Source organism: Lathyrus oleraceus, unplaced genomic scaffold (assembly GCF_024323335.1).
Source record: "Lathyrus oleraceus cultivar Zhongwan6 unplaced genomic scaffold, CAAS_Psat_ZW6_1.0 chrUn0046, whole genome shotgun sequence".
Classification (NCBI taxonomy): domain Eukaryota; kingdom Viridiplantae; phylum Streptophyta; class Magnoliopsida; order Fabales; family Fabaceae; genus Lathyrus; species Lathyrus oleraceus.
The window spans coordinates 132,038-156,523 of NW_026112437.1; the positions used below are offsets into that span (position 1 = coordinate 132,038).

Below are 24,486 nucleotides of genomic sequence, written 5' to 3' on the forward strand. Positions count from 1 at the left end.
GGGTCCGCCCTTGTGCACCAGGCGAGGTCATCAACAACTGGACAGCAGAAGAAGTGGTCCAAGTTACTCTACTGACAGAGTAATTTTCTTTTGTTTATCATTTTGCATGAAAACCCTACGTTCCGCCCAGGGCGTAGTGGTTCATTGTAGGGCCACATCATGTTCAATGTTTATAAATAAAAGACGTTTTTTCAATCAAATTTTGAGATCTCTGTCTTTCTATTTTCTGTTTTTCCACTTTTTCAAAATATTAAAATGGCAATGTTTTTGTTTTTGTGACTTTATTGAAATCTTTTTTCTAAAAACAAAACATTAAACATGCAGAAGTGATCTTTTGGCATCCACTGTGAACGACTCTGTTATGGCTCAGTATGATTTCAACAATCCCATCTACCAAGCTGAAGAGGAGAGTGAGGAAGACTGTGAACTCCCTGCAGAATTGGTCAGATTACTGAAGCAAGAGGAAAGGGTCATCCAACCTCACCAGGAAGAGTTGGAAATTGTCAATCTGGGTACCGAAGACGCCAGAAGAGAGATCAAGATTGGGGCTGCTTTAGAAGACTCTGTCAAGAGGAGGCTAATCGAGATGCTGAAAGAATATGTGGAAATATTCGCCTGGTCATACCAAGATATGCCGGGTTTGGATACAGACATTGTGGTGCATCGGTTACCTCTCAGAGAAGAATGCCCGTCGGTCAAGCAGAAGCTTCGCAGAACTAGTCCTGATATGGCTGTCAAGATCAAAGAAGAGGTTCAAAAGCAGTGGGACGCAGGTTTCCTGGCTGTTACAAGTTACCCACCTTGGGTTGCCAACATCGTTCCAGTGCCAAAGAAGGATGGCAAAGTCAGAATGTGTGTCGATTACCGGGATCTGAACAGGGCGAGTCCGAAAGATGATTTCCCATTACCTCACATCGATGTATTGGTGGATAATACGGCTCAGTCCTCGGTATTCTCTTTCATGGACGGTTTCTCAGGCTACAACCAGATCAAGATGGCGCCAGAGGACATGGAAAAGACGACATTCATTACACCTTGGGGCACGTTCTGCTACAAAGTGATGCCATTTGGGCTGAAGAATGCCGGTGCTACCTATCAGAGGGCAATGACGACTCTCTTTCATGACATGATGCACAACGAAATCGAAGTGTACGTGGATGATATGATTGCGAAGTCGCAGACGGAAGAGGAGCACCTGGTTAATCTGCAGAAGTTGTTTGACAGACTGGTCAAGTTCAAACTGAGGCTGAATCCGAACAAGTGCACGTTTGGGGTAAGATCTGGGAAGCTCTTAGGCTTCATTGTCAGTGAGAAAGGGATTGAGGTAGATCCAGCTAAAGTCAAAGCTATTCAAGAGATGCCTGAACCGAAGACGGAAAAGCAAGTCCGTGGGTTTTTAGGGAGATTGAACTACATTGCAAGGTTCATATCTCATCTAACTGCTACATGTGAACCAATTTTCAAGCTTCTCAGAAAGAATCAGGCGATCAGATGGAATGACGACTGTCAGGAAGCTTTTGACAAAATCAAAGAATACTTGCAAAACCCTCCAATCCTTATCCCTCCAGTTCCAGGGAGACCACTGATCATGTACCTATCAGTCACCGAGACTTCGATGGGGTGTGTATTGGGTCAGCATGACGAGTCTGGTCGAAAAGAGCATGCCATATACTACCTGAGCAAAAAGTTTACCGACTGTGAAACAAGATATTCACTGCTCGAGAAAACTTGCTGTGCTTTGGCCTGGGCTGCTCGCCGACTAAGGCAGTATATGTTGAACCATACTACTCTGTTGATTTCTAGGATGGATCCAGTCAAATACATCTTTGAGAAGCCAGCTCTCACCGGACGTGTTGCTCGTTGGCAGATGATCTTAACGGAGTATGACATTCAGTACACGTCGCAGAAGGCCATCAAGGGTAGTATTCTGTCAGACTATCTCGCCGAGCAACCGATCGACGACTATCAGCCTATGATGTTTGAATTCCCTGATGAAGACATCATGTATCTGAAGGCGAAAGACTGTGAAGAGCCGCTTGTTGAGGAAGGACCTGATCCTGATGACAAGTGGACACTGATGTTTGATGGGGCCGTGAATATGAACGGTAATGGTATTGGCGCAGTGCTAATCAATCCCAAAGGTGCTCATATACCTTTTTCTGCCAGATTGACATTCGACGTCACCAACAATGAAGCTGAGTACGAGGCTTGTATCATGGGGATAGAAGAAGCCATTGATCTGAGGATCAAAACACTCGACATATTTGGAGATTCAGCTCTAGTGATCAATCAGGTCAATGGAGATTGGAATACAAACCAGCCACATCTGATTCCGTATAGAGATTACACCAGAAGAATACTGACGTTCTTCAAGAAGGTAAAGTTGTATCATGTCCCCCGGGACGAGAATCAGATGGCTGATGCCTTGGCTACTTTATCCTCTATGATAAAGGTTCATTGGTGGAATCATGTGCCACATGTTGCTGTGAATCGACTCGAGAGGCCTGCATATGTGTTTGCAGCCGAGTCCGTTAATGCTATTGATGATAAGCCGTGGTATTATGACATCAAGAACTTCCTCAAGACTCAAGAGTATCCTGAGGGTGCGTCGAAGAATGATAGGAAGACCCTGAGAAGGCTAGCTGGAAGCTTTTACTTGAATCAGGATGATGTGCTATACAAGCGGAACTTTGACATGGTCTTGCTCAGATGCGTGGATAGACACGAAGCAGACATGTTGATGCAAGAAGTGCACGAGGGTTCGTTCGGTACCCATGCTGGTGGTCATGCAATGTCGAAGAAATTGCTGAGAGCCGGATATTACTGGATGACTATGGAATCCGATTGCTTCAAATATGCTCGGAAATGCCATAAGTGTCAAATCTATGCTGACAAGGTGCATGTACCACCAAGCCCGTTGAATGTCATGAACTCGCCTTGGCCGTTCGCCATGTGGGGAATTGACATGATTGGAAGGATTGAGCCTACTGCTTCTAATGGACATCGCTTCATCTTGGTCGCGATTGATTACTTCACCAAGTGGGTGGAAGCAGCTTCCTATGCCAACGTCACTAAACAAGTGGTTGCCCGGTTCATCAAGAAGGAAATCATCTGTCGTTATGGAGTTCCCGAGAGAATCATCACTGACAATGGTTCGAATCTCAATAACAAGATGATGAAAGACTTGTGCAGAGATTTCAAGATTGAACATCACAATTCTTCTCCTTACAGACCAAAGATGAATGGTGCTGTAGAGGCAGCTAACAAGAATATCAAGAAGATTGTGCAGAAGATGGTCGTTACGTACAAGGATTGGCATGAGATGTTGCCTTTCGCTTTGCATGGATACCGTACCTCAGTACGTACGTCGACCGGGGCAACTCCCTACTCCCTTGTGTATGGTATGGAAGCAGTCCTACCAGTTGAAGTGGAGATCCCTTCTCTGAGGGTATTATTGGATGTCAAGCTGGACGAAGCCGAGTGGATTCGTACAAGGTTTAATGAGTTAAGCCTTATCGAAGAGAGACGGTTAGCAGCTGTTTGCCATGGGCAGTTGTATCAGAGAAGGATGAAACGAGCCTTTGATCAGAAAGTGCGTCCTCGAACATTTCAAACTGGCGATCTAGTTTTGAAGAGGATCCTTCCTCCCGGTACAGATAACAGGGGCAAGTGGACTCCTAATTACGAGGGTCCATATGTTGTGAAGAAGGTCTTCTCCGGTGGAGCCTTGATGCTTACAACTATGGACGGTGAAGACTTTCCTTCCCCTGTCAACTCAGATGTAGTCAAAAAATACTTCGCATAAATTGACCCGATGGACAAAAAGAACAAAATAGTCCAGGCAAAAATGGGCATCCCGGCGAACCAAAAAAACAGAAAAAAAAGGTTCGGGCAAAAGTTAGGGATAATTGAAAAAACTTGTACACCCGGTAAGTCGAAAACCCGCAAGGGCGGCTTAGGCAAAAATGGGTATCCCGGTGGATTGAAAACCCGAAAGGGCGATCCAGCCAAAAGAGGGATTAAAGCGAAGACTACAGTCTGAGTTATCTGTACCTCGTCATGCTTCGTCAGCTAACATCTCGACAGATGTGATCGGTCCAGTCATTCTTCTCAGAAAGCAAGGAATTGGGAGGAAACTGATGATCTACGAATTATAACAGAGTTGGGAAACAGTGGATGCCGTGTTCACATTGCCATTAGGATAGTTTATTTTCCTTTTGTGCGCAATTACCTCTTTCTAGGAATTGCTTCCCAATGTACTCGCCTTTTCAGGCGCACTTCCAATCAATAAAAGTCGTTATTCAGATAAATTGCTCTTTTGTTTTTATTTTTACTGTTTTGTTTGCAAAAACGTCCGATTTTTGATAAACATTGCATATAAAAACATGAAGGCTATACAATGACGTGCAGAAAGATTAAAACATTTGAAAATCATTTTTGAATGTCGAGGACACTTGAGCGTATCTTGTCCATGTACTCCCTGGGGCATCTGTTGTTCCGATTTGCAGGTCGTCGCCTGTGAATATTTTCCACAGTAAGGTCGTCGCCTGTGAGCATTCTCCAGCAGTGCTTTCCCCAGACAGAATCATTATCCTGATCTATGTTTTGTTTAAGTCTTCCCCAGCGAAGCAGTTATCTCTCCAGCAGAGTTTATCCTACCAGAGGATTGGATGAGTTATCGTGGCAGATCGATATCCGCATCCCCAGCTAAGTTGATTTCTACTTGTGAATATTGCGGGTCGTCCCCGGCGGAGTAGCAGTTATTCCCCAAAGCAGTCTGTTTTATCTGAGGTTTGCATGAAGCCTCATCCCCAAAGAGTCGCCTGATTTAGCTTCCCCAGCGGAGTTTTTATTTCCCCAAGCGGAATTTTTGTGGGTTTGATTGGGCTATCCCCAACAGGTTTCCCTTTGCTTTCCCCTAGCAGAGTTGTTTCATTGCTCCCCAGCGAGTTGCCTTGTCTTCCCCTAGTGGATTTGTTTTGTTGGCTACCCAGCAGCGGTTTGTATTGCTTCCCCCAGTGGATTTATCTTGAAGATTCCTCAGCACAGTCGTCCTGTGTATCTCTCCCCGCAGAGTTCTTATCATATTGCATTGCATATAGTAATCATTGCATCCTCAAAATTGCGTAGCATTTCCATCCCATATGGAGCATTACGCCATAGAAAAATTCAAACATATGCATTCCTGTGTTCGATACCACATCAGACCGCATCCCCGGCAGAAGCGGATCGTTTTGTTCAAAATCAGCAAGTCTGCTACAGTTGCTACAGACAGCATTCAGAATTGATTATCCCCACAGAGGTTTATTTCCTCACCCGATAGTGACAGAAGTTTGTTTCTCCCTAGTGAGACTCCCAGCAAGTGATCAGCCTTGCTTCAACATATCCCAGATATCGTTCTTTGTGATACCAGTAGGTGTCATGTCAACACCCGCGTGTGTCTTCTTTGTTTTGGGTATCGGTAAACGCCATTGTTTCGGTGTCGGTAAACATCGAGTTCCACCCAGTCATCGGTAAATGTCTGGTCATTTTTTTGGTGTCGGTAAACGCCATTGCTTCGGTGTCAGTAAACATCGAGTATTTCTTTCAGTCATCGGTAAATGTCTGATAATCCCCAACAGAAATCCCCAGTAGAGTCATCGGTAAATGTCTTGTCTGGTTTTCAGTTGCAAATATCTGTTTGTCTTTCCCCAATAAATTTCTCATCCCGGTCATCGGTAAATGTCTGGTCATTTCTTTTGATGTCGGTAAACATCATCTTTCGATGTCGGTAAACATCGTGTCTCATCCCAGTCATCGGTAAATGTCTGGTCATTCTTTTGATGTCGGTAAACATCATCTTTCGATGTCGGTAAACATCGTGTCTCACCCCAGTCATCGGTAAATGTCTGGTCATTTCTTTGTTCTCTTGTCAATAAAATCAGAATCCCCAGAGGTCGTCGGTAAACGTCTTGTCTGGTATCACCACAAAGATTTTGTTCCTCCCTAAGTGGAGACGCCATCGGTAAATGGCCCAGTTTCTTCGATATCGGTAAATATCGAACTCCCAGTTGCAGCAGCCATCGGTAAATGGTCTTGCTAAGTTTGACATCGGTAAATGTCAAGTTTCTTTGAAGCCACCATCGGTAAATGGTTTTGCTTCCTTTTCAACATCAAACTATTCCCCAGCCGCCATCGGTAAATGGTCGTGCTGAAGTTGATATCGGTAAATATCAAGGTCCCAGTTTTAACCATCGGTAAATGGTTTGGTTTTTCAGAAGTTTGTTTTCTCCAGCCGCCATCGGTAAATGGTCGTGCTGAAGTTGATATCGGCAAATATCGAGGTTCCAGTTCTTCAACCATCGGTAAATGGTTTTGCTCTTCCTGAACACAGAGCCGCCACCTTGCGTTATTTATCCCAAAGGAGGGAAAGGAAACGCTTGAAGTAAACCTGGAAAGGAAAGGAATGGTCTTACGACCAGAGATTGCAAGGTACGGGAGTCGGTTACGCAAGGGGAAGTTATTAGCACCCCTCACGTTCGTCGTACTCGACGGGATCCACGCTCAAAAGAATAGGAAAAGGTTGCTGAATAACTGCTCAAAAAGAATGCACACACACTAGAATAATAAATAGGTGAAAGAAGACGGAGGAAGCGGACTTGGCAGGATGTCGCATCCTGGGCCTACGTAGTTTGTCAGAAACAAACATCAGAGTCGACGTAGTTCGGGGAAATGGGAAACGTGCTCGCTAGGATATCGCATCCTATGCATACGTATCTTCTCTAACCAGATTAAGAATCAGAGCACTCGTAGCTCGGCTAACGCACGCCGAAACAAAACGCTAAAAAGGGACGCTGAGACGTCAAAACAAACGCAACAAGGAAACAGAAAGCCAATAGATGGACTTACTTCTGACTCCTCCAAACAAACAGGAAACAGAAAGCCAATAGCTGGACTTACATCCGACCCCAAGCAAAACAGACAAACAAGGAAACCGAATGCTAATAAATGGACTTACATCTGACTCCAAGCAAAAGCATACGCTAACCAGCGATCAACAAAGAAAGAGGTCCTCCGCACGAACCTCAACAAGGTAACCAAATATCCAAAGACAAACTAATAGGGAGTCTGGAACTCGAGCCTAATAGTCATGCAAGACACACACAAAAAAACAAAAGGGTGCCCGGAGAGATCTCGCACGATCTCCTGCCTACGTATCTCATCTGGTATGAGAATCAGGGCGACGTAGTTCCCCTTAATAGGGGAGAAACTCTCTCCTAACCAGAGACCGGGGAATAACAAACTAAAAGGGAGACTGACTCGAGCCTAATAGTTGTCATGTAAACACAAGTCCCTAGGTGAAGGTCTCTAATCAAGAGTTTGACTCGTACAGGAAGCGAGTCAACTCAAGTCCTAACTCTACATACGTTCAACTTCCTCGAAAGTTAAACGTACGACTCCTACAAAAAAGGAGGTGAGAAGTGGAAAGCAGGTAAACATACCAAAAGCAATCATCACACAAGCAATCATCACACTCTATATGCAAACAAGAGGCTCAGGCACGGTTGGGCTTTAGTCAAAGGGTCATATCAACCTCGACAAACAAGCCAAAACTGTAGGGGTTCTGACGCTTTTAACCACTGACATTGACCGTCAGGGTGAGCAGATGAAAGGTAATGAGGGTTAGACCTCATAGCTCTTAAACCTGGCCTGGGTGAGCTTAAATCAAAGAAGACGTGGGGGTCCAGAAAGAGGGACCCTATTCCACTTGACTGACATTGTACAAGATCTTGGGTTAGGTTCAAGAGCATCAGCACGTAGTGCGAGCATAATGAACGACTCAACGACTAACAGGGGACTGACTACTAGTCCCTTCTATCTGTCAATTGCCTCTTCACTTAGGAGGACATAACAAGTATCATGCCTCAACAAGGAGGTCTTTAGCACAAATATAAACAATCACAGTCATTGCCTCTTAAGGAGGACTTCAGCCAAACGCCTGCCAAAAAAAGTGACAGGGCTTCCAGACTACATGGAGTTAGAAGGCTAAACTACCTCAGTGGTGTACCAACCACACTCCAAAGCAAAGCAAATCTAGCTAGCAAGAGCTAAAAGCGGCTAATGTACCTGTACAAAAGCTAACCAGTCAGTATTGTATTCAGAGAAACAAACAGACAACAACAGTGAGACATTTCCAATATGTACACAATGCAAGTCATGAATGCAATCACTAAAGTGAGTTCACCACACCCATGGACCTACAACACAATAAGGGTTAGTGTACAAAGTAATTTGCATCTCAAGTCATGAGATAACATCAACCATTAGAGCTAAATGCTTGAACCTGAAATACAAAGCTCAAAAGGTGAGTACAAACCACTAGTACCAAGACTAGGATCAAAGGCAAAGCAAATAGTCAAAACAGAAGCTAATATTCCACGTGAAGCACATTTAATCAAGCAAGAAGAAGGCCTCAAAAGGAACAGAGCCAAATCATTAAGCAAAGCCATCACATAATCAAGATAAGGCAAAGGCAAGCAAGGTGGTCACAATTGGACATTCAAATGAGAACACCCATATTAAAACAGAAATGAGTCCAATGATCATGAAATTTTTTATGTGAACTTATCCTGTTGAACACAAGCATCATGCAAAAAATTGGAATCAGAAGAGATCAAATGACATGTGTATGAAAATGAACAAATGCATCATCCAAATGTGTGACACAAATTGTCACACCATATGTTCATGTGTCTAAAACAGAGATGGAACATGGTAAAAATGCCAAACAAAAGCCAAAACGTCATGTTACATGTTATGAATGAGCATGTCAAATTTCAAAGCAATTGGATCAAATATGAGCATTTCACAAATCAATTAGCACCACATGTCACATTTGCACCATGTTCAATCACACAAACACATTTAAAAATCCAGCCACAATCAAATCAGGAAATTAACATCACCGAATAGTAGACATTTAAACAAGAACATGAAAAAAACCAGGGTCAAATTGGATCATTTTACAATTTTTAGTGATTTTTAGAAGTTAATGAAATAAAAATGGAATAATAGAAAAATAATGTGGAAAATGTTATGAACATGAAAATCAGAATGCAATCCATGGGAGTTGAACTCAGGTGCGCCAAGTCAAAACAAGCGCTCCAGAAAATAAATTCAAAAACCATACAATGCCGGGAATCGAACCAACATGTCTTAGGTCAAAAATGCGGTCAATAATAAAATCACAAACATGCATCCAACCAGAATCGAACTCAGGAAGCCATGGTAAAATAAGCGCTCAAATTAAAATCACAAAACAACATGGCCAGGAATCGAACAGGCTCGCCCATGGTTCAAAGGTGCTTGAAACGCAGCACTTCATTAATGAAGTGGCGCACACGTGAGCGGTCAAAGGACACGCCAGCAAAGTCAAATGGATGCAAGTCAATGGAATGGACAACAGGGCGCACACGCAAGCGCCACCTAGGATAAACCCTAGCACTAAATGCAGACGGCAGAGGGAGGTGTTTTCCACTGTCTTCTCCGGCCTGCCAGGCGGAGAAGACATAATTTTTTTTCCAGAATTCACCAATAGGCATATGGTTCGAACCGTCTCGTCATGAGGATCACAAATATCACAATAGCTAATCCTAAATCTCCATGAATTTTCTGAATCGAAGCAAAGAAGTTCATAGATCTAAACTTATGTAGCACCTCAAATTTGCACCTCTCATTGTACATACCATTTCATATTAGGTCATAACATATCATGATACATTGCATAGCATTTGCATTGTCCCCAGTTGCCTCAAGTGCAAGCAAGCAAGAATTAGGTCAAACTGATCAGGAGATCAGTCAACTAATCAAGCAAAGTTTGTTTCACAAGGAGCAAAGGCCTTAGGGTTTGTCCATCAAGTTCACATGCCTTGGGGGTCTTTTTGAAGTGTTCAAGTCAAGGGTTGAAGGCTCAGAGGTCAGCAGTCAGTGCAAAGCCAGGACAGAAACCCTAGATAATCAACAGTCAGTCAAAGCAGTGGATGGTGGCCATTCTTGTGGAATTTGGGCACCATGGTCATCAATCAAGAGTTCATATGTCTTGTTACATCATTTGAAGTCAAAGTCTCAAAGAACTAGGGTTTGGAATTCATCAGTTCATGCATAGACAGTCAAAAACCCTAGAAAGTCAAAGTTGGTCAACTGTGGTTGATTCTTTGGTTCTGATGGATGGAAATGGTTTGAAGGAGTTTATTCATGTCCTAATAAACCTCATATGTCATGGCAATCAACATCATGGAAGGATTTGGAGCCAATCAGAAAATTTCCTGAAATAGAAACTGGACCTGTAATTTCAACTGCCAAAAATAGAAACTTCTTGATCCTCAACTTACATCATGATACAAGCTTCAAATGAATTTTTGCCCAACATGAAAGTTGAAGATCTTGTTCTCCCATTTTCAAAAAGTCCAAGAACATCAAAATCCCATGTGTGGTTGTCAAGATATGATCAAATCATTTTCATCAATTTGTGAACTTCAAAGGGCCATATCTCCCAAACCATAAGGCCAAATTTGGTGGGGTTTTTTCCTACAAACCACATTTTTTATCCTCTTTCCAAAAATATAAATTTCATGACCTAAAACCCTACCATTCAAAATGGCATTTTTGGACCTTTTGCACTTAAATTCAAAGTTTGACCAAACTTTGACTTTTTGAATCATGCACTTTTTCTCACTTTGGCCAATTGGGAAAGGTTTAAAATCACATTTGAAACTTGCCTCAAGTCCTAATTCATACATATTCCATCACCATACCACAATTTTGGACAAAAATGCATAAGTGACAAATGGTGCAAATAGCTTCACAAAGCAAGGCAATGTTTAGTATTTCTTTGAGCAAATCATGAACAGCATGTGTAATGAGCAATTGCAGCCTATTTTCAAGGCCCATGCGACCACAAGCTTACACCTTCCATATGCAATGTTCATATTTGGTATTTTAGCAAGAGGAGTCACACAAGTAAAACAATGCTAGCAACTCTTAAACAAACAACAAACAGCATTTTAATAGGTCTTTTGCAGCATGCCTAAAGCCCATTTCGACCAGCCTACACCCTCCATTCCCACTTATGTGCAAATTAGCAAAGTTGGCAATTAGTGATTTTTGAGCTAAACAAGTTTACCATCCTATTAAGGCTTGTTAAACAGCACATATAAGGGCTTTGTTCTGCTGAATTAAACCCTAGCCACCACTTGGAAACTACAGAAAATACACATTCTCTCATCTCTTGCAAATTGGCAATTGGAAAAATTCAGGCCAATCCTTCGAAGAACCACGAGCTGTTTGTTTGTTCCATCAATTGAACAACATTTTGGGCCTATTTGAATCACCATTTCATATCTGGAAGGCTTCATTTCCCTGCTGCTACTTCAACCCCTTCCAATGGCAAAGTTCGAGTCAGTTGTTTTCCAGCTAGTTTGAGCGAAGGACCTTCAAGAATCCATCACTATACACCATAAAGGGGGTCTGTTTCAAGCTATTACCATCAATCCCTCACTGTTCCATCTTTGCTCCAAAATCTGGTTGGTTTTTCGACTCTCTTGTTTCTTAAAACTATTGCCTGTCCCTCATAGATCTTCACTTCATGAGCATTAGGAACTTCGAATGGTTTAAAATGATTGGCTGTGGCATGAGATATTTGGAAATAGAGTTTTATGTTCAATGACATTTGTGTTCGATGCTTGCTATCCAACATGTTTCTGCGAATTTTACTTATGGATTTGTGATGTTTATGCCTTGCTGAATTGATTGCCATATTTAATTTAGATTTCTGGGTGATTTAGTTTTGAATGCATGAGGATGATTGAAGCTCATGCCCTGTTTGTTCATGCTTATTCCCTGCCCAGATTTTGCTTGATTAAGTGTTGTTTTGGTTGTTGGTTAAATGGTTGTTCATAGGCTGTATTTGATTATTGATGTTTGGATGTGTTTCGTTGGTTAACTTCTGGTCGAATTGCATGATAAGTTTAGGATGATGAATGAATATTGCTGCTGTTAACCTTGCCCTGCCCAGAAAAAGCTCACGATTCATGCTTGTGTTGTTGTTGGCTAGTGATGCATGATGTTAGTGTTCACGTTTTGTGCTCATGATTGTTGTATGCTGTTTGAATTTTGCATGGACATGAAAACACGATGCCTTGCTTCCAAAACCCTAACACTGTATGTTGAACCCTGAAGAATGAACAACCATTGGCTGTTGCTTTGCGCATGTACTGTTCCATTGGCTGAGAGCCAATGGGAACATTTCGTTTCCCTTGCCTATGCTGTGTCGTTTTACTAAATGAAGCTGTTATTTACAACTCTGCCATTCCTTTGACTTGTGTTGACCACTTGCCTTGCTAGTTTGTTTCATATTTCACCCAATTTCATCCAACTTCAACAATTATTTTTTCATTCGTTTCTCACCAAAAAATTATGAAATTTTTTACACATGATCACAAATGAGTCTAGAATTTAATGGTGATTTTTAATCATTTTTTCATTAACTGGATTTTTTATGGCAATTATTTTCTCAACATGTGTGCATGAATGATACATCTTACCCTTTCAATTGTGAAATACTCATGTTATGTCCAATGACTTTGAATTTTTTTGTGATGAAACTAGACATGTTCACCTTCATTTTGGTATAAAGTTTGTGGATTTCCCATTTGTGGTTTGCTGGATATGATTTTTTGAAGTTGAAGTGTACATTTGGTGTCACAACATGAACATGCATTTTCCCTAATTTTGTTGACATGCTTCCTTGCATCCAATTGACCCCAAATTTTGCATGAATGATCCCTTGTATGTCTAGTTGATGTATGAATTTTCTTGGAATTAATCTTGCTGTTTTCCATTTGATTGTGAATTTTCTTCCATGCTTGGTCACTTGTTGATTTTTGTGCTATGCCTTGCCAAATCCTTTGTGAAATTCTCAAATCATATTGTATGGCCATGAAATTTCATATGTGATAACTAGACTCTTTGAGCTTTGCATTGGTATTAATCTCATTCATTTCTCTTCTGTTTTCAAATTGATATGATTTTTTGAAGTTGACCTATGCTTGTTGACTTTCACCATGCTTACTTGAATTTAGTTTGACTTCATGATTTTATTTGACTGCCTTCCCCTCATCCAAATGCCATGAAATTTTACATGTCTACCATGTTAGATGTTAGGATTGAGTGTGATTTATTTCATAATTTTTGGAATTGTTTGAGTTGACTTTTGATGCAAGTCATTCTGTTGACTTTTGTATGCTTTCCTTTGCCTTGTTTTGGTTTCAAATGTTCATGAAATGATAATGATGCATGATTTGAATGTGGCCCCAAGTGTGTTAGCTTCCCAAATGTTTGACTTTGACTTTGAGTTGACTTTTCCTTGCTGCCTTGACTTTTTCTTTCATGTTTGACCCTAGGCTAGTCCTAGTGGTCCTTTGGACTTATGTTGAGTTTATCTGTTTCAGGTTGAGCATAGTGCTTCCAAGATCATACCAATTTGATTGATGTTTGTTTGTCTATATTGTGCTAACCTTTTGTTTTGTAGGTGACTCATGTAACTTGAGTCTTGCTTTGCACAGTTGACCTCCTGTGGTTGACTGTTTATCCATTTCTTTTGATTTTGACTGTTGACTTGTTTACTAATGAGTTTGACTTTTTTCAGGTACTTTAGTTGCCTAAGTTCTTTGAACTTGCTTGCTTTGCTTTTTAGCATTTGCTTTGAGGTATAATTACTTCTTCTTCATGTAGTTTGGAGACCCGGTCTGTTATTTGACCGGGCAAACTGTCTGAAGTCCTCCTTAAGAGGCAATGCCTGTGTTTGTTTAAATTTGTCCTAAGCAGGAAAAGTCCTTCAAGTAAGGCAATTGGTGGAAGGTAGGGATAAGCAATCTATCCCCCACTATTCAGTGTGTCCTCTCTTTGCTCCCAGTACCTGGTTGAAGCATTGAGATAAATACCCAAGATCTAATCGAGTCAATAATGTGGAGAGAGTTCCTACTTTCTGAACTCCCACACTTTCTTTGATGCTCTCTCTGATTTGAGATAGAAGCAATGAGGCACACCCCTCATCTCCTATTCATCTGCTTCACCTGAGCCCCTCAATGGCCAGGTTAAGAGCAACCTTCACCCATTACAGTGGACTTTCAAAGTCAAACCCTCTTGTGTGAGCCCCCAATTGTTTGGCTATAGAGTGTGCTGTTTGCTATTCATGGACTGATTGCTTGCTCTATGTGCATTTGCTTGCCTATATGTTATGCATTTATCACCATCAATTGTCATTAATGCATGAGCATCTCTTTTGTCTGTTTGACATCATCATTGTTGTTTACCCATTGAGGACAATTGTAAGTCCCACGAGTTGGCATTTGTTCCTATGATATGGAAGTGAGTATAAGACCATCACATTGGCCACTCATTTTGTCTTTGCTTATTGCCTTGTTTGTTTGTATGTGAGGATACAATTGTAAGTCCCACAAGTTGGCAGTTGTTTTCCTAGGATCATACTGTGTGTTAGAGTAAGTCCCACAAGTTGGCATCTGACATCCCTGTTCTGCTTTCTTTGTTTGTGAGAGGATGCAATTGTAAGTCCCACAAGTTGGCACTTGCTTTCCTATGATCATGTGTGGAGTTAACCTAAGTCCCACAAGCTGGCAGTTGACTTCCATATTTCTTCATTGTTTTCTTTTTAAGGAGATTAGTGTAAGACCATTGAGTGGCCTCTGATATCCAGTTCTGTTTTAGGAGATTAGTGTAAACCCAGCTATTGGTATCCGATATCCGCTTTTGTTTGTGAGATTGGAGTAAGACCATTGAGTGGCATCCGGTATCATTTGTTTGTTTTATCATTACTTACTTTCCATTCCAAAGGACACCCTTGAATCATTTCTCATATGATCTCAAGAAGTGAACCTCCTGAGAAGCTTTACTTTCCATCCTCACTCATTCATCCTCATTGTGTCCTAGAACCTTTTCACACTTTGATCTTAAACTTGACTTAGACACTGTGCAAACATCTTCATGTTTTTTTCAAACTAAAAACCTGGACTCAAGTCCTTGACTCTTTTCACAAACTCCATTTCATAATACTTCTTTTGAATTAATCTTAATCATACTTTGACTTCATTTTCATAATCACAATCAATTAACTTCACTCATTCACTTGTTTTGGCCATGTCCATTAATCTTTTCATGCATTAGCCGTAGGTTTCAATTATCATTGTGGTTGATGTAAACCTCACCTTATCTTTAGTGAGTCGACAGTAAGACTTCCGTACTGAAAATAGGGTTAACCCCTCTCATACGTCGAAGCTATCCTCGCATGGTGGATGTTGGTTTTGGTCGAGTATTCTCCCATTGATAATGAAAAGCCTCAGTGCTATTGTTTAAAATTGAATCCAACTCACTTTTGGAAATCTTTTAGCCGAACTACGGCGTTTTGATCCTTACCTTTGATGGAAGGTACGTAGGCAGCGGGTTCATCCGCTCAAACCCAATAAAACTTGTACATTCTTTCCTCGTCATCTCACTCATGTTTGCACAATGCATATGTCTTAACAAATAACAATCTTCTACAACAAGTGTGAAAAGGGCTCCCTAGGAGTACCTAGGACGTAGTGGGTGCCTAACACCTTCCCATTGCGTAACTTACCCCTTACCCGGAATCTCTGATCTTTTATTAGTTTTCTACGTGTAAAACTTCTTAGGCTTTTGTTCGCTTTTTAGCCAGTCCTTTGGATAAATAAAAGTGCGGTGGCGACTCGAAACTTCATTGTATTGCTTTGCTTATGGTTTAATCGATAAATCATATGGCGACGAATACACCGCTACAACTTATACTCATCATATCTTCCTCATTTCCTCACCAAAATTAAATCTAATCACATCAGAATTCTCACCACAACGAGACCTACAAGATTATGTACATAAAATAGCAAATAATGAAGGTCAAAAATCCACCTACTTGGAATGGCAGTGGATGGAATCACGTGTTCAGGCCTCCACAAGCTCCAGATCTTCTCTCTAACACCTCTTTTGAAGCTTTGAATAGGAAACAACACTTGAATCCTCCTAGATCTTGCTTAATTTGAACCTTCCATTGACATGTTCATGTGCTTGAATGGCTTCAAACCTTGCTCAATTTCCACGAATTATGACTGGATCTTACTCAAAACTCTTCCATGATCATGATTCTATGAAGAAAATGTGTGTTTGTGTGGAGAATTTTTGAAATCCAAGGAGAGAGAGTTTTAGAGGGAAAATGGATTCTAGATCTAGAAAATGTGATTATGGCAAATTCTGTTAGGATTTAGCTTATATATGATTCACTAATGACTTTGCTAATCCACATTAAGTTTGGTTAATTAAAATTAATGAAATAAGAGGTGTTTTGCAAAAAATGAAAAAATGAGGGTGCATGGCTAATTCCTACGTGAACAGTAGCATGCAATGGTCCAAATCCATTTAAAATCAACTCATGAACATGATGGAAGTGGAATTTTACTCATGTGATTCACCAAATTTGAATTATGGAATTTCCCTCCAAAATGCACATGAATGGATACATGGTCATATGAACTTTTTTCATGCAATGCAAGGGTTGATTTGGAAAATATAGGTCATGAGAAGTATGTTGCAAAAAGAGTGGCTCAATTTGGAGTTTTGGATCAAAAGTTATGGCACTTTGAAGTTCCAAGCATACTTTGCAATCATTTGTTCATAACTTCTCAACCATTCATCAGATGCTCATGGTCTTGGAGTTTTTGAAATGAGGAGAGAAAGATCTTCAACTTTCATGTTCACCAAAAATTCATTTGAAGCTTCTTTGATGTTGAAAAGTCAAGTTGAATGTGGACCAAAAACTTGCCATTTTTGGAAACTTTCAATTACAGGTCACTTTCCATTTTTGGAAACTTTTGTCCTGACTTCAAAATCTTCAAGATAGGTGTTTGTAATGATGAATGAACCTCTTTTGAACATGAATGAAGTGTTGAAACTCATCTCCCCACCTTAAAGCCCTCAGCTCTTGCATAGTTGACTGCATATTTGACTTGTATGGTCCTCAGATGACCTGAATATGCACTGATCAACTTGAGCCTCTACCACTTGGGGAAATGGCTCAGAAATGAAACCTTAGCTCTTGTAAGCTCCTTATGATAACCATGTGATCCTCATCTCAATAGAATGCCTCACTTCCTTGAAAAGCCCTGGCTGGAAGAATGCCATTGATTAGGGTTGACCAGAGGTCAAAACCCTAATCCAAAGGAACCTGAAACCCTAATGCATTGCAAACCCTCAGATGGTTGATCATCAATTCAATAATACCCTCAGGCTTGAACCATACAACTTCTCTATCTCTGAAAAGACTTTGGAGGATGACCTTCTCATTTTCAGATGATATGCAAAATGCAAATGCCTAATGCCCTAAAATGAAATGCAATATGCTTAACTAGTCCCAAGAAGAGGAGGGAAAATTTTGAGGTGTTACAGCTGCCCCTATTCAATCCACTGTGAACCTGTCGATATGAACAGCCTCGGCTTTCAGATGATCAGAGTGAAGAGTGGTTGAATACCAAGAACAGACGAATAATTTGCGCTCCGCTGGGGATTATTATCTTTTTTCTTTTCTTGAACCCCACAACATATTTGATTTTTTTTTTGTTTTTCTTGAACCCCGAAACTTTTTGATTGATTTTTTTTCTTTTCTTTCTTGAGCCCCAGAATATTTGATTTGCGCGGATGATCCCCGATCACCGCATTTGAACCCCGACTTTCGCGCTGATCGCGTAACATTCTCTGATCTTCATTTCCATCTCCGCCCGACGGAAAATTTTCCTCCAATATCGCGCTACTGGGGAACATAGTTGATCTGACGTCATGATGCTAAACTCCTCAGAATAACATCTTCCAACTTCCATCTCGCACGACAGAAATCTCCTCCAGTATCGCACTACTGGGGAATACTGTTGACCCAACGTCACGATGCTAAACTTCTCAGAGTAACATCTTCCAACTTCCATCTCACACGACAGAAATCTCCTACAGTATCGCACTACTGGGGAATACCGTTGACCCAACGTCACGATGCTAAACTCCTCAGAGTAACATCCTCCAACTTCCATCTTGCACGACAGAAATCTCCTCCAGTATCACACTACTGGGGAATACCGTTGATCCAATGTCACGATGCTAAACTCCTCAGAGTAACATCTTCGTCATCCGACGAAACCAAATCTCAAACGGTAACCACGGCTTCAGTCGCGCTGATCCAACGTCATGATGCTAAACTCCTCAGAGTAACATCTTCGCCATCCGGCGAAACCAAATCTCAAACGGTAACCACGGCCTGAGTCGCGTTGATCCAATGTCATGATGCTAAACTCCTCAGAGTAACATCTTCGTCATCCGGCGAAACCAAATCTCAAACGGTAACCACAGCTTGAGTCGCGCTGATCCAGCGTCATGATGCTCAACTCCTCGGAGTAATATCTTCACCATCCGGTGAAACCAATCCTCAAACGGTAACCACGCTTTGAGTCGCGCTGATCCAATGTCATGATGCTAAACTCCTTAGAGTAACATCTTCGCCAGCCGGCGAAACCAAATCTCAAACGGTAACCACGGCTTGAGTCGCGCTGATCCAACATCATGATGCTAAACTCCTCAGAGTAACATCTTTGCCATCCGGCGAAACCAAATCTGAAACGGTAACCACGGCTTGAGTCGCGTTGATCCAACATCCTGATGCTAAAACCCTCAGAGTAACGTCTTCGCCATCCGGCAAAACCAAATCTCAAACGGTAACCACGGCTTGAGTCGCGTTGATCCAACGTCATGATGCTAAACTCGTCAGAGTAACATCTTCGCCATCCGGCGAAACCAAATCTCAAACGGTAACCACGACTTGAGTCGCGTTGATCCAACGTCATGATGCTAAACTCCTCAGAGTAACTTCTTCGCCATCCGGTGAAACCAAATCTCAAACGGTAACCACGACTTGAGTTGCATTGATCCAACGTCATGATGCTAAACTCCTCAGAGTAAGATCTTCGCCATCCGGCGAAACCAAATCTCAAACGGTAACCACGACTTGAGTCGCGTTGATCCAACGTCATGATGCTAAACTCCTCAGAGTAACATCTTCGCCATCCGGCGAAACCAAATCTCAAACGGTAACCACGGCTTGAGTCGCGCTGATCCAACGTCATGATGCTAAGCTCCTCAGAGTAACATCTTCGCCATCCGGCGAAACCAAATCTCAAACGGTAACCACGGCTTGAGTCGCGCTAATGCAACGTCATGATGCTAAACTCCTCAGAGTAACATCTTCGCCATCCGGCAAAACCAAATCTCAAACGGTAACCACGGATTGAGTCGCGTTGATCCAACGTCATGATGCTAAACTCCTCAGAGTAACATCTTCGCTATCTGGCGAAACCAAATCTCAAACGGTAACCACGGCTTGAGTCACGTTGATCCAACGTCATGATGCTAAACTCCTCAGAGTAATATCTTCGCTATCCGGAGAAACCAAATCTCAAATGGTAACCACGGCTTGAGTAACATCTTCACCAACCAGCTAAACCAATCCTCAAACGGTAACCACGGCTTGAGACTAGCTTATGCTTGCAATGCTGATGCATGATTTTTTTTTAGCATAATGCTCCATAACCATGGAAATGCTACGCAATTAATTATGCAATATGCCATGTTGCTCTAAATGATGAATGCATAAAAAGTACCCCCCTCAGGGGACTCTACTGGGGAGCTCGAGGAACTCTGCTGAGGAACTCGCTATCGCTCCAATCTCCATCCTGCTGGGGAATAGCACTGCTGTTGAGGAAAGGACAACCCTCACCAGGGATGACCTCCGCTGAACCCGTTCCGCTTGGGGACTTTGCTGGGGAAGAAACCTCCAACGTACACCTCCGTTGGGGAAACAGTAACCATCAGACTTGCTGGGGAAATATCGATCTCGAACCTGCTGGGGAGATACGGAATATTTAACATGGAACACCTGTCGACTCGTCGAACACAGGCATCTCCATCTAACCACAATGTCAACTTCACAATTTTGAGAGCTCCCAAACTCATCTGGTCTCTTCTGATTCATCACCTTGTATTCTCGACTTCTCTTTACTCCGAGACAATCTATCTCCTCAGATTCGGGCTAACTCTCCAATCCTCATACTTTGAAGAGTCTTCTTGATTAAACATCCAGGATCGTCGCACGTCTTTCGCCGTTTTTTCACCATTCTTCAATCCTTTGTCCCTGATTGGACTCCACGGGGATCTTTTGTCAAAAGCTTCACATCACAACCTGCAAGTGAGTGAAAATATCTAACAGCACCTGCAAAAGAGATCGTTAGATAAAAACGTGCCCCAGGCGTGCCAAAATTTCAACACCTGGGTCACTCAACCTTCCAAATAAGATTTGAGGTTTTCAATCTTATGAACATGCATTGGAAGGGATCTCCATGTCTTAAAATGTAAAGATTCTTTATCAAAATAAACGGATGTTTTTGCAATCAAAGCGGTAATGAAAACAAAAACAAAATTATTTGACTGAACATGCATTTTATTGGTTGAAAAAGGTGGCTCGCGACTGAGCAATACACGGGAAGCAATCCCTGAAAAGAGGTAATTGCGCACAAAAGGAAAATCTATCCTAATGGCAATAAGAAACTGTGATCTCATCGAGTTCCAACTCGGTTACACCCCATATGTCCTCAAGACTCTCTGCACTTTCTGCCTTCTGAACAAGACGCTTTCGACCGATCTCTGCCGGGAATTATCCATGTGTCTTAATCAAAGCACAAACGGTCATGCCAGACGCAGTTGTTCGTTTCAATCCTTCTTTTTCCTGGACCGCCCTTTCGGGTTTTCAGTCCACCGGGATACCCTTTTTTGCCCAAGCCGCCCTTGGGGGGTTTTCGACTTGCCGGGTGTACAGTTATTTTCTTTTTTATCCCTAATTTTTGCCTGAACCTTTTCATTTTTTCCTTGGTTCGCCGGGATGCCCTCTTTTGCCTGGACTATTTTATTATTTTCGTCCAACGGGTCTCTTATACGAAGTATTTTTTAACTGCGTCTGCATTTACAGGGGATGGAAAATCCTCGCCATCCATGGTCGTCAAGAACAAGGCTCCGCCAAAGAAAACCTTCTTGACCACGAATGAACCTTCATAATTGGGTGTCCACTTGCCCCGACGATCGTTCTGAGGAGGAATGATCCTTTTCAACACCATATCTCCTACGTGGTACACACGAGGTCGCACCTTTCGGTCAACACCATATCTCCTACGTGAAGAGTGGTTGAATACCAAGAACAGACGAACAATTTGCGCTCCGTTGGGGATTATTATCTTTTTTCTTTTCTTGAACCCCACAACATATTTGATTTTTTTTTGTTTTTCTTGAACCCCGAAACTTTTTGATTGATTTTTTTTTCTTTTCTTTCTTGAGCCCCAGAAATTTTGATTTGTGCGGATGATCCCCGATCACCGCATTTGAACCCCGACTTTCGCGCTGATCGCGTAACGTTCTCTGATCTTCATTTCCATCTCCGCCCGACGGAAAATTTTCCTCCAATATCGCGCTACTGGGGAACATTGTTGATCTGACGTCATGATGCTAAACTCCTCAGAATAACATCTTCCAACTTCCATCTCGCACGACAGAAATCTCCTCCAGTATTGCACTACTGGGGAATACCGTTGATCCAACGTCACGATGCTAAACTCCTAAGAGTAACATCTTCGCCATCCGGCGAAACCAAATCTCAAACGGTAACCACGGCTTGAGTCGCGTTGATCCAACATCATGATGCTAAACTCCTCAGAGTAACATCTTCACATTCCGGTGAAACCAAATCTCAAACGGTAACCACGGCATGAGTCGCACTGATCCAGCGTCATGATGCTCAACTCCTCGGAGTAACATCTTCACCATGCGGTGAAACCAATCCTCAAACAGTAACCACGGCTTGAGTCGCGCTGATCCAACGTCATGATGCTAAACTCCTCAGAGTAACATCTTCGCCATCCGGCGAAACCAAATCTCAAACAGGAACCACGGCTTGAGTCGCGCTTATCCAACGTCATGATGCTAAACTCCTCATAGTAACATATTCGCCATCCGGCGAAACTAAGTCTCACACAGTATAGACATACCTGAGATGAAGATCATCGGAAGCCACAAGAGGAAGATCATTGGGAGGAGGAGGAGGAACCCCGTCGGGAGCTGTAAGAGGACTGTCGTCGGTAGGAGGAGGACGAATGTCGTCGGGAGGAGGAGGAACACCGACGGGAGCCACAAGAGGAAATCCGTTTGGAGGAGGAGTAACGCCGTCGGGAGCCGCAAGAGAAACACTGACAGGAGCAGCAAGAGGAACGCCGTCGGGAGCCACAAGAGAAACACCTTCGAGAACAACAAGAGGAACGCCGTCGGGAGCCATAAGAGAAACACCTTCGAGAGTCACAAGACGAACACCGCCGGGATCCACAAGAGAAACACCTTCGAGAGTCACAAGACGAACACCGCCGGGGGTGCCTCCCAATCCTAGCATTTCATCCGCCAAGCGAGATGGTCCACTCAAAAGAATGGAGAGTTTTGGATCATCCTTGCGCATCCGACGCCATTTTTGCTATACATATCAAAATGGAAAATAAAAACACAAAACAGTGACAAACCTGATCTCAGTAAAAGCAAAAATTAAACTCTAATAAAAGAAATGAAGTTATGGTGATAAAAAAACATTACCCGTAGCACCTCTGTTTTGGTATCAGGTGGAAATCGGAAATCCTCGTTAGCGATGATTCTTGTCCATTTCTTGCTATGGCTGTTATGGCGATAAACGCCATGTTTCAGTTCGAGTTCGAGTTGCGGAGTAAACACAAATGGTGCGGCGCGTTGTTGACGTTGAGCCATTAGGGTTCTTGAAAGTCAAAGAGGTTTAGATTTCCATAGGTTCAACATCCAAATCAAACAAATGAATATAACCACAAAGAAATTCACAGCAATGAAATAGCAAAATGGAAAAGGTATAGACATACCTGAGTTGAAGATCATCGGAAGCCACAAGAGAAAGATCATTGGGAGGAGGAGGAGGAGGAACCCCGTCGGGAGCCGTAAGAGGACTGCCGTCGGGAGGAGGAGGACGAATATCGTCAGGAGGAGGAGGAACACTGACGGGAGCCACAAGAGGAAAGCCATTGGGAGGAGGAGTAATGCCGTCGGGAGCCGCAAGAGAAACACTGACAGGAGTAGCAAGAGGAATGCCGTCGGGAGCCACAAGAGAAACACCTTCGAGAGCAGCAAGAGGAACGCCGTCGGGAGCCACAAGAGAAACACCTTCGAGAGCCGCAAGAGGAACACCGCAGGGAGTACCTCCCAACCCTAGCATTTCATCCGCCAAGCGAGATGGTCCACTCAAAAGAATGGAGAGTTTTGGATCATCCTTGCGCATCCGACGCCATTTTTGCTATACATATCCAAATGGAAAATAAAAACACAAAACAGTGACAAACCTGATCTCAGTAAAAGCAAAAATTAAACTCTAATAAAAGAAATGAAGTTATGGTGATAAAAAAACATTACCCGTAGCACCTCTGTTTTGGTATCAGGTGGAAATCGGAAATCCTCGTTAGCAATGATTCTTGTCCATTTCTTGCTATGGCTGTTATGGCGATAAACGCCATGTTTCAGATCGAGTTCGAGTTGCGGAGTAAACACAAATGGTGCGGCGCGTTGTTGACGTTGAGCCATTAGGGTTCTTGAAAGTCAAAGAGGTTTAGATTTCCATAGGTTCAACATCCAAATCAAACAAATGAATATAACCACAAAGAAATTCACAGCAATGAAATAGCAAAATGGAAAAGGTATAGACATACCTGAGATGAAGATCATCGGAAGCCACAAGAGAAAGATCATTGGGAGGAGGAGGAGGAGGAACCCCGTCGGGAGCCGTAAGAGGACTGCCGTCGGGAGGAGAAGGACGAATGTCGTCGGGAGGAGGAGGAACACCGACGGGAGCCACAAGAGGAAAGCCATTGGGAGGAGGAGTAACGCCGTCGGGAGCCGCAAGAGAAACCCTGACAGGAGTAGCAAGAGGAACGCCGTCGGGAGCCACAAGAGAAACACCTTCGAGAGCAGCAAGAGGAACGCCGTCGGGAGCCACAAGAGAAACACCTTCGAGAGCCGCAAGAGGAACACCGCAGGGAGTACCTCCCAACCCTAGCATTTCATCCGCCAAGCGAGATGGTCCACTCAAAAGAATGGAGAGTTTTGGATCATCCTTGCGCATCCGATGCCATTTTTGCTATACATATCCAAATGGAAAATAAAAACACAAAACAGTGACAAAACGGATCTCAGTAAAAGCAAAAATTAAACTCTAATAAAAGAAATAAAGTTATGGCGATAAAAAATCATTACCCGTAGCACCTCTGTTTTGGTATCCAGTGGAAA

At 42.5% G+C, this 24,486-nt stretch overlaps 1 protein-coding gene across 1 annotated transcript in view; it reads right to left on the reverse strand.

Moving 5' to 3' along the window:
* The window catches only part of LOC127112147 (uncharacterized), a 105,529-nt gene that overhangs the window by 65,032 nt on the left and 16,011 nt on the right, over positions 1–24,486 (reverse strand). Inside the window, exon 22 of the mRNA XM_051046270.1 lies at positions 22,191–22,388. Coding sequence (XP_050902227.1) covers positions 22,191–22,388 — 198 coding nt within the window. The remainder of the gene's footprint in view (positions 1–22,190; positions 22,389–24,486) is intronic.